Source organism: Poeciliopsis prolifica, unplaced genomic scaffold (genome assembly GCF_027474105.1).
Source record: "Poeciliopsis prolifica strain line A6 unplaced genomic scaffold, Auburn_PproV2 SCAFFOLD004, whole genome shotgun sequence".
NCBI classification, from domain to species: domain Eukaryota; kingdom Metazoa; phylum Chordata; class Actinopteri; order Cyprinodontiformes; family Poeciliidae; genus Poeciliopsis; species Poeciliopsis prolifica.
In genome coordinates, this window is record NW_026562379.1 from 18,568,254 (window position 1) to 18,579,106 (window position 10,853).

Sequence of the window (10,853 nt, forward strand, 5' to 3'; positions counted from 1 at the left end):
TTTTACCATTTTCAGGGTTTTGGTGCAAATTTCTTCTTCTTTCCCTTAAACCTTTCTGGTTCTCAAACATCAGATGAACCTCAGACTCCAGACATTAAATAGAAACAGCAAGAAATTCATTATTAATCAATAAAAACAAAAATGTTCCTAATTCCAACAGAACAATTTAAACTAAATCATTTCATTTAACTTCTTTAGGCTTTGCTTCACCTGTGCGACTTTTATTTTGAAGTCTATCCCCGGAAGTTGCGTGTTTTAACGCGTGCGGTGTTGACTATCAGGAGTAAAGCATCATCGGAGCCCCTCTGCATCTGGACCGACATATCTGGACCGGAACCGGCCCCGGACCAGTTCAGCTCCTGGAGGTGGGGGCGGGGGCGCGCAGGTGAGGCGTCACGTGGCCAGACCTCCGGCGCTTCACGCGGCGCGCGCAGGTGTGTCTCAGCATCCCCGTCGAGGCGCGTGCGGGGCTCCTGGGGGCCAGCATGGCGGAGGAGACCCGGGTCATCTACCACCTGGAGGACCAGGAGACCCCCTACCTGATCCGGATCGGCGTGCCCGCGCAGCGCGTCACCCTGGCCGACTTCAAGCAGGTGCTGAACAAACCTCACGCCAAATTCTTCTTCAAGTCCGTGGATGATGACTTCGGGTGAGTCACGTGACTGGAGCCTCCATCAGGAAGATGACACAGATCCAGATGGGTTTATTGAGCATCACGTGTTCCGGTGGGGGGAGGGGGGGATTCAGTCACATGATCAGTGATCAATAATCAGGCTAACAAGAGAAAGACATGAATGAATCAGTAGGGAGGCTTTGTTTGTTTATGAGCTGATTGTTTATATAATCCTCGTCATACAGCTGTGATGATGTAACAGTGATGAAAACAAAAGCTTTAATATTCCTGATGAGAGGATGAGATGAAGATGAGGATGAGGATGATGACGATGCTGATCTTATGACTCGAGGTGTAGCAATTTAAAAACATGAACAAGAATGAGATGAGAGTTATTACTTTCAAAAATCAAATTTATATTACAAAACAGATAAAAAGGGACAAATATCTGTTTTCCCACCTGACAGTCTGATGGTTCGACCCAAACTGAGCCAAACCAACCAAACCCTTTGAGCAACCTGTTCCCCTCCTGGCCTCTGGGGGTGCTGTAACAAGAACCTCTGCAGGAAATGTAACTTCTGAAGACACTGAGTGTAACTTCCTTCTTCACAAAATGGAAACAAAAATTGAGATTTCTCCCGCTACGCGTTTCCTTTGGCTGGTTTTACCCAGAATGCATTCTTTCAAACCGAACCAGAGTCCAGGCCAGAGTTCACTCCTGTGGTTCGGTTCTGCATTCACACCTCCACAAGCGAACCAGACCTTCTGCACAAATTAACCGGACTTGAATTAAAGCGGACGACACTGGCTGCTGGTGGGAATATTTTTGATCAAATTGCTAAAGCAGTTAGCAGTCCAGCTATTTTACAACTTAATCAGACAAGATGGCAGATATGTTCACATCCTGCTACACCTCTGGTTATGACGTCATGCTCACAGTGATGATGATGATGATGATGATGATGATGATGATGATGATGATGATGATGGTGTGTTTCAGGGTGGTGAAAGAAGAGATCAGTGATGATGACGCTCGGCTGCCTTGTGTCAATGGACGGGTCGTCTGTTGGGTCAGAACCTCTCAGATCAGTCATGAAAACATCCAGCTCTCTGAACCTCACCAGCAGAGGGCGCTAAGCTAATCATAGACATTACATCCACTAACACCTGCAGCACCACAGGCAGAGAATGCTAGGAGAGGAAATGGACCTGCTGCATAAACAGATTTCAAAATAAGAGCATGAAAATAACCAAAAGTTCAACACAGACTTTAACCTTTAATCAACTGAAAGTTTACAAAACAGCCATTTAGGGGAAGCTAAGTGTGCTAAGCATATTCAGAGTTAGCTAAAGTGCTAATCACTAAATTAGCTCTGTTGTTAGCAGATTAGCATCAGTGTGTCCAGCTCCTAACCAGCCGGTTTTGCATCGTGCTGCGTGGTTTTAACCAGACCTGGACATGGTGGAGGTTTGTCCGCACACATCTGAACGTTGAAACGGTTCATTCCAGATTCTACTGAGACCTTTAAACCTTTTACCAGACCAGAAATGGCTCCATGTCACTTCAGCAGTCAGGATGGCCACACTAAATGTCTAAATTGAACAAAATTCAGAAAGTTATACATTATAATTACACTTTATTTAATATCTAAGTCTGAATCTGTCCTTATTTTTTTATGACTGTCTCATTTGGACCTGATCAGACACCTGGACTGTCCCGGTGTCTCTTAGCTCCTGTCTTCTTCTCTGCAGGTGGTGTCTTCAGACGCCTGTCCTCCGGACTTCAGGGGGTCGGACACTCCCTCTGTGGCCACGCCCTCCAGCTTGGCTCCGCCCCCCATCGAGAGGACCAGCGGCATCGGCGACTCCAGACCGCCGTCCTTCCAGTGAGTTCCTACACAGATAAAGCTCCGGTCGCGCTGATGCGACCGCACGCTGACAAGATGTGATGCATTTGTCCGCTTCAGCGCTGCAGCCGTCTGCCACGATGACCTGCAGGGGTCAGAGGTCAAATCGCCAGCTCCGTCTTCAGAGAAGCTGCGGCGGAGAGATGGTAAGATCTTCAACTGAATCAAACCGAATCCTTCCTGCTGTCTCTGATTGGCTGCCGTCTCCATACAGGAGGCCACCTGAACGGACACGCCCACCAGGCGGCCGACCAGAAGGGGGCGGGGCCAGCCGGCGGCGACAGCTCGTCCAATCAGCAGAGCAGCGAGTTAGAGACGACCAGCTTCTGCTCGTCTGAGGAGGACTCTGGAGGAAGGTCAGACCCAAACAGTTCTGGTCCGGTTCTGAGTCCACCTGCTGACCAGCAGAACGTAGAACTGGGGCGGTTACCCAGGGTGGCGTTGAAATGGGCGGCGCTCATAGAAAACCAAACAAGTTTATCTGTGCAGCACGTTTCAGGCAGTTCAAAGTGGAAATTACAGTTTTTGTAATATGTCATAGACTGTGCAGTGGGTGTATGAAAGAGGGTTAGTGCCAAAAATGTGAAAAAATGTTTTACTTTTTTCTTAGAAGGTCTTTTTTTCTCAATTTTGAGTTTTTTATGAGAATTCTGACTTAGATCACAACATCTTGACTTTTCTATGCAAATCGTTTTTCTGAAAGTTTCAACATTAATCTCCACATTCTGGCTTTTATCCGGAGAAGACTAAAGTTTAAAAAAACCCTCTTATTTATTTATTTTTTCTATGGCCTTAATCCTAATCCAGATGCTTTCATCACTTCATTATTATAATTTGTAGCCACTGTTTATGTCCAGATTCATCCTCTGGATTTGTTGCAGAGTTACGATGCGTGTCTGACCTCAGCGTCAGATAAAATGTGTCATGCGGGTTCAGGCTGCTGTGAATCAGCCTGGTTTGGGTCCATTTCCCTGTGTGAAGGCTGCCTGGGTTTCCTGCTTCCTGCGGATGAAGCATTTTAATTGGTTTCAAACTGAGCTGGAAAAAAGTATTTGCACCCCGGCAGATTTCAAAGGTTCTTTTGTTGTTTTCATCATTTAAATGTTTCAGAAAAATGCTAAGGAGTTTTTTTAAGTGACTTTCTAAATCATCTTTAGACCCAGGGTTTGAGTAGGCCACTTCAAACGCTGTGTTTTGTTTACTTTGACACTTTTTGGATGTTTTTTTTTTTTAATCATCAATAAATTATTTTGTTTACTGATGATCTGAAACAAAGTTTGATAAAAAGAAGTTCATACTTTTCCACAGCAGCAAACTGCTGTTCGTCAGTCTGGAGCGTTTCCATTTATGGGCGTGTCCCTGAATGCATCGCGGTGCATTTGCTGCAGCAGCATCAGGCTCCTTAACCTGTAGAAGCCAGAACTCCTGGGAGAACCGGAACTCTTCCTCTGGTTCTAGTTCTGTGACTGTAAAAACGCGTATTGCTCCTTTAAATGCTGTGTCATGTGACCCAGTGACCTCAGCAGCAGCTCTCGCTGTGATTGGCCGGTGTCTCTGACACACATTCACCTGCCTGCAGGTCATTTTTTCTGCCCCAGTAAACCTGTTCACGCCCTGGGCTCTGATTGGCTGCTGTGTGTCATGTGACCAGCGCTGCCTTTTGTATTGTGCTGCAGATAAAACCATCCCAGCTGATTTGAGAGCAGAAATAATGTGTTCCTGATTGATTTCCTCATTCAGACTCTGGTTTCTCCACCTGCTGCCAGATTTACACAAACATTTTAAATCTTTTTGTAATTTTTATACAGGTTTGCAGTTTTGCATTCTTTTATTTGATTATTTGTAAAGACAGATTTTCCTGTCTTTGCTGAAATATGTTGATTTTTTATTAAAAGTGATTCATTTCTGACAGGTAAGTAAGTTTGTAATGTTTTCCAAATGATAAATTAGTTTTTTAAAACCTAAATTCTTCTAGACAATTATTGGTATATTAATTTTTTTCATGCTATTCCAGTTTAATAGTTAAAACCTTTCATAATTTTATATATTGAGGTGATATTTCCAAGTTGCAAATGTATTTTGATGACTTTATAACAACTTTTTGTTAAATCTGTAACTACTGGGGAGAAAAATGAGCAAATTTTCCATGGATAGAAAAACCAGTGAATAATTGAAGCTCCACTGTGTTTATAAATTTGTTTGTTTGTCCTTTTAAAAAACTTTTACTTTTATTCATCTTTGATTAATTTTATTGTGTGCTTCAAATCCATGTTTTAATTAGGATTTTCTGACTTTATATTTCTTTAAAGTCTTTGTTCCAGTTTCAGATTTGTGCTTTTTTTGACCAATCAGATTCTCTCTGTGATGTCACACCAGGTTCAGCCAATCAACAGGCCAGAGCAGCTCCTCTCCAAGACTCATCAGGCGTCAGCGGCGCCGCCACCGAAAACCAAAAACTCCACGGATGGAAAAGGTAACCACACACACACACACACACACACACACACACACACACACAGAGACACAAACACACACACACACACACACACAAAGACACACACGCGCACACACACCCTCACCCACACACACACACAGAGACACACACACACACACACACACACACACACACACACACAGACACACGCGCTGTGAGTCCAGGTTATCTGTGTGTGTCTTTATGACGCCTGATGCAGGGCGGCTGTTTCCGTCTGGACTTTCTGTCACTGACATGTCCCTCGTCTTCCTGTCCTGTCTCTCTGTCCTCCTGTCCCTCTCTCCGCCTGCCTCTATCTGTCTGTCCGTCAGTCGGCGTCTTTCAGCAGCGTCACTGACTCCACCATGTCGCTCAACATCATCACAGTAACCCTCAACATGGGTGAGTACAGAATGGCTCAGCTACGGATTGGACTAGGACACCTAGAACCTTGGTTAGGTCTGTCGGGTCCGACAGAGTCCAGAACAGATTCTGTCAGCCTGAATCTCATCAGTATGACCCAGAAAAAGGTTGTCAATGTCTAGTTTGGGTGCATCATCATCTACAGCTGCCCCACTGGTTCTTTGGGTCTGATCAGGTCCAAAACATCCATAGTTTGGTCCATCTTAGTCCAGAGCTGTTCCAGAGGTTCCCTTTGAGTCTCAGCTTGGTCCAAACATCCTACATTAGGTTTAAAGTAAAAAGGAGTCCTACAGTTTCCCTTGATGCTGACCCAGAACCAAACAGCCTGAATCACATTCAGTCCAATTCAAAACGGCTCCAGAAGTTTTTCATTTCAAACCAGATTTTAAAAAAAAGAAACTTAAATGAGGTTTACTGAAGTTGAAATTTTCTCCTCATGTTCTGTTTGAATCTAAAATACAGTCCAAAATTGGTCCAGAGGTTCTGTTGGACTGGATCTGGTCCACTCCAGTCTCGAACAGGTCAGCTGTCTGACCAACACAGATCAGGTCCAGTTGGGTTCTCGATCAGGTTCGTAGGTAGATGGATCACATCAGAGTCCAGAACCTAAACCTTCCCTTCCCAGTACTGCCCCACCGGTTCTGTTGGACCAGTCCTTCAATGATCAGATCCAGAAAGGTTCTAAACAGACTAAATACTGTCCGGATCCATATTTTAGTACAGTAGAATCTGAACCAGGTTCCTAACGGTTAGAATCGGATCCAGTAGAGTAAAACTGAACCTCAGCAGCTTTGGCAGTAGAACGGATCAGGTTCTGCTCAAACATGGCGGTTGGGTAACAGTTTGATTGGTTCTCTCTAGGTCTGCTGAACCCAACAAGACCCAGACCCAACTGGGTCGATAGATACTGATTCACACCGGACTGTGATCCGATGAGATCGTTTAAAAACCCAGGTCAGAGTTCTGGTTCTGCCTGGTTGCTGTGTAGTTGGGTTGTCTTTGGCTGTTTCATCAGTCAAAGACCCGAAGACGTTTGTGAGACGTGTCCTCTCTGAGTTCGATGCCAGCGCGTCTCTCTGCTCTGCCTATTTCTCAGAGAGATACAACTTCCTGGGCATCAGCATCGTCGGCCAGAGTAACGACAGAGGAGACGGAGGGATTTACATCGGCTCCATCATGAAGGGAGGAGCGGTTGCAGCAGACGGACGCATCGAGCCCGGAGACATGCTGCTGCAGGTAGGACCGGCACCAGGTCCTGGTTTGGACCGTCGAGCCTTGGTAATGAAGCCAAGAGTCTCTGAAGCTCTTTGGACCTCAGAGTCCTTTGATTCTCTGCTGGTTCCGTTTACTCAGGTGAATGACATCAACTTTGAGAACATGAGTAATGACGACGCAGTCCGGGTTCTGAGAGAGATCGTCCACCAGCCGGGGTGAGGCCCGACTGAAACCACTGACCACTACGGTCTGTTTGTCCCGGACTCAACCAGCTGAACTGTTTCTCTCCTTCCTTTTAGTTCGGTGACATTAACAGTGGCAAAGTGTTGGGATCCAAACCCCCGGAGTTGCTTCACGCTGCCCAGAAGTGAGTCAGGCAGGATGTGTTGGTTTGGTTCGATACTGTGGACTGTAACCCAACTCATCAAACGGTCTGTCCTGTCAAACCGTGCAGGTGAACCGGTCCGGCCCATCGACCCGGCAGCCTGGGTGTCCCACACGGCCGCCATGACCGGGAAACTCCCCCCTCACTACAGTACGTCTCCACTCTGCACCTCTCTCTGTCGTTGAGCCGCCCATCTTAGTTTAACTTCCTGCGGTTCTCCAGGCGTGCATGAAGAAAACCATCTCAACATCCACAGTGACATGACGGTGGTGGTCAAGGCGATGGCCAATCCGGAGTCAGGGCTGGAGGTTCGAGACAGGATGTGGCTGAAGATCACCATCCCCAACGCTTTCATTGGTGAGAAGATGCTCTGCATCTGAGTCTGAGGAATGTCTCATTCACTCCATTTAATCCACTTTTATCAACTCTTGTTCATTTGCGAAGATGTGAATCGAATTCTTATGTGGACCAAGAATTCACTGGTCTGGATTTCACTGGTTCATCAGTGTACCATCTGGTCCATCTACAAACCTAAGTTTTGGTTTCTAGATGGTCCAGATGAAAATGAAGTGAATTAGAAAACAGATGTGAATGGCAAGCAGACCGCTCCAAAAGCATAAAGTGGACTAAAGCTCAGGGCATTCTGGGTAAACACAACCAAACTTGCTAGCCTAGCGGTAGCAGGAGAAATGGCTCGTGATGTGATGCCACTTCATTTTTGTTTCCATCTGGTCAAGCAGGAAGTTGCGCTCAGTGTCTTTTCAGCGGGTTTTGTGTTGTTTCCTTCAGTGGTTCGTGGTGCAGCGCCCCCATAGGTGAGGAGGGGAATAAGTTCCTCAAACGGTTTGGTTGGTTTGACTCAGAGCAAAGAGAATGAAACGCAGCTGAAAATTATTTTATTATTATTTTGGTTCCCACTGGAGCTGTTGTAGTTCTGGGTAACGGTTCCAGGCAGAGCTGAGGAAGGAGACGGATATCTTTACCTGCAGCCTGTTTTCTATCTGTCCAGGTTCGGACGTGGTGGACTGGCTCCACCGTAACATAGAAGGTTTTACCGACCGGCGCGAAGCTCGTAAATACGCCGGAAACCTGCTGAAAGCCGGATTCATCCGACACACCGTCAACAAGGTCACCTTCTCGGAGCAGTGCTACTACGTGTTCGGAGACCTGTGTGGAGGTAGGAGCTGGGGCCACAGATCTGTCCACACTACTAGAGTAATAACCAGAGTTATGACTCTTTGAAATAAGACCTTTAAATATTCAGTGTGCTGAGATCACCTGCAGGCTGTGGTGTTTAGTCCTCAACTGAGGTCCTCTTTAAAAATAAAACAAAAACCTTCAATTAAATGTGTTGATAGAAAGAGAAGTTGTTTCAGTTGTTCTAAAGTTGTAGTCTTTGTGAGCATGTATGTTAAAACTATCTGCTTTGGTTCAGTCCTGAACATTCACCTGCAGTACCGTCAACGAACACAAGATGGCGACACGTTTTATGTAATGTCACTTTTCAGAGGTTTATTGTTAGAAAATTCTACATTTTAAATCAAAACGTCTGGACTCTACTGCAGTCTGATGATAAGGAAATAAAAACCAGAGTTTCTAACAGCATAAATTTAGCTGATTCTGCTCCTTCCAGATCTGGCTGCCATGTCTCTGCTCGACCACGAAGACGGATCCTCCCGAGAAGTCGGAGGAACTGACTGCGACCCCCCAGCCTTCCCCTACCAGTACCCCGTCCCTCACCCCTACAGCTCGCCCCACCCGCTGCACCAGCTGCCGGCCTGCGGGGCAGCAGGGGGCAGGAGTCATCGCAGCGAAGGTACAGGACGTTTCTTGTTTTCATGAGGTTTGTGTCACTATGTGGCATCATGTCACACACCTGCTTCATCATTTGTTGTACTCTAGAATCAATGATGAGAACGTGAAGACAGGAAATGAACTGCTGCGTAAACAGATTTCAAAATAACAGCTTGAAGCTAATTACTTGAATAACCAAAATTCCCGCAGAGATGTCAAACTTTATTCAGCTGGACGTTTACAAAGTGCTTTAGAATTGGATAAATGTATTCATGGTAATTGTACTAAAATCTTAAAATTGTGCAAATAGCGAATGTTGTTTTTGTGAGCCGGTCTTAAAGATGTTTTTGGACGAGTTTCTCTGCTGCTAGTCGTGTGTCTGATCTGTTGCTATCTGTCCATCCGTCCCTGAATATTGAAACCAAGCGACGACATTAATGGAGTCAAAGCGGATTCAGGTGATGCCTTTAAGATGTTAGTGAATTGGAATCACGGCGTGACGGTGGGGTCACGGTGTGACGGGGTCACGGTGTGTGACGGGGTCACGGTGTGAGACGGGGTCACGATGTGTGACGGGGTCACGGTGTGACGGGATCAGGGCGTGATGGGAAACGATGACATCATGTGTTCATTGGTCCTGCAGGGAGTCGCAGTAGCCAGTCGGACTTCAGCGACGATCCGGAGGGAAAAGGAGGAACGCAGCAGGAATCAGCCAACCAAGAAGAGAACGCTCTGCACAAGATGGCCGACATTCTGAGTGATGGCAGCGCTCAGGGACCGCCCACCTCCTTCTCCGGTTCCCATGGTGATAAGGACATCCCGACGCCATCTCGAGGTCAGCGCCGCGACTTTTCATCGATCCAACCGGAAATCTCTCGACAGTCCTTCCGCCTGGCCATGGGAAACCCCAGCGACCTCTTTGTAGACGTCATGTGACCCGGTGACGATGATGTCATATCCTGGCAGGTGACCTGGAGACCTTTTCAACTGAAGCTGAAACAAACAATTCAGTCACTGTGAAGACCTGGACCTGACGAAGGCCTGGTTCTGACCAGAACGAGACCAGGTTCTGATGAAACCTGAAACTGGACAGAACCGTCCTGAACCCGACCGAGAACAAAACCAATTTTACCTGGACCGGACCTGGACCTGAACCTGACTCAGATCTGGACCTGAACCTGACTCAGATCTGGACCTGAACCTGACTCAGACCTGAACCTGACTCGGATCTGGACCTGGACCGGACCTGGACTCTCTGAACTAACCAAATCAAAGCATGTGCTGCTTTTCTCTCTCAAGGAGGTTCTGAGTCTCTGATGGTTGTAAATTATTCCTGACGTTCCTGTTTGTAAATCGAAAGCCGTCACGCTGCCTGTTACTGAGCTGATTATTGTTTCTATTGATTATTTATTTATTTATGAACATTTACTGCAGAAACCATCGCTGGATTATTCGAGTCCTTGTTCTCGTCTCCTCATGACTAAAAACGTCCATGTTTGTCTGACTGCAGAACAGAGAAGCAGAGCTGTAGCTTTTCCTCTACATTCCCAAACCGGTGAAACGGGTCAGTGAAAATGATTCACATAAAGGTTAAATATGGTACCAAATCACAGACTGAAGGCTCTTAGACATTTGGCTTTTGTGAAGAACAAAGACTGTGATCTGTTTAGTGAAAGCAGTTGTATAAAATGTGTTCACTGTGTTATATGTACACAACCAGATAGTAAAACCTTAAATGATGAATTAGATTTGGAATAAAGTTCACATAGCTTTCATAGAAATCTGTGTATGGCTGTGTTTCATGAAAACACCCCAATGATGTGTGTGTGTGTGTGTGTGTGTGTGTGTGTGTGTGTGTGTGTGTGTGTGTGTGTGTTTTAACTCAACATTTTGCACATGGGGAAAAAATATCAATACAAGGTCTGATTTTATGTGACTCCTTTTGTTACTAAAAACATCCTCTAGCATAAACACACACATTACATATTAATCCTTTATTATTCATTTAAATGATCTTTTGAAATATTCCTGGCTTACATAATA

At 45.8% G+C, this 10,853-nt stretch overlaps 2 protein-coding genes across 4 annotated transcripts in view; both read left to right on the forward strand.

The window, feature by feature from the left end:
- lrch3 (leucine-rich repeats and calponin homology (CH) domain containing 3) overlaps nt 1–1,589 on the forward strand; it is a 45,438-nt gene extending 43,849 nt beyond the window's left edge. Inside the window, exon 21 of the transcript XR_008605882.1 lies at nt 1,553–1,589. The gene's annotated coding sequence lies outside the window, so the exon portion shown is untranslated. The remainder of the gene's footprint in view (nt 1–1,552) is intronic.
- On the forward strand, nt 208–10,576 carry LOC129359242 (segment polarity protein dishevelled homolog DVL-3). Of its 3 annotated transcripts, XM_055028722.1 has the most exons (15): nt 211–649; nt 1,614–1,683; nt 2,366–2,499; nt 2,581–2,666; nt 2,735–2,876; nt 4,897–4,993; nt 5,326–5,395; nt 6,513–6,652; nt 6,770–6,846; nt 6,931–6,998; nt 7,086–7,166; nt 7,239–7,373; nt 8,026–8,193; nt 8,650–8,832; nt 9,454–10,576. In XM_055028722.1, exons 1-15 carry the CDS (start codon nt 486–488, stop codon nt 9,744–9,746), a joined length of 1,908 nt encoding a protein of 635 aa, XP_054884697.1. In that variant the 5' UTR covers nt 211–485; the 3' UTR covers nt 9,747–10,576. The 3 variants fall into 3 exon arrangements, with proteins under 3 accessions (XP_054884698.1, XP_054884696.1, XP_054884697.1); XM_055028723.1 differs by lacking the exon at nt 9,454–10,576 and adding an exon at nt 9,237–9,425 and having other exon boundaries at nt 208–649; nt 6,931–7,166; XM_055028721.1 differs by having other exon boundaries at nt 209–649; nt 6,931–7,166.
- Nucleotides 10,577–10,853: the final 277 nt, after the last annotated feature.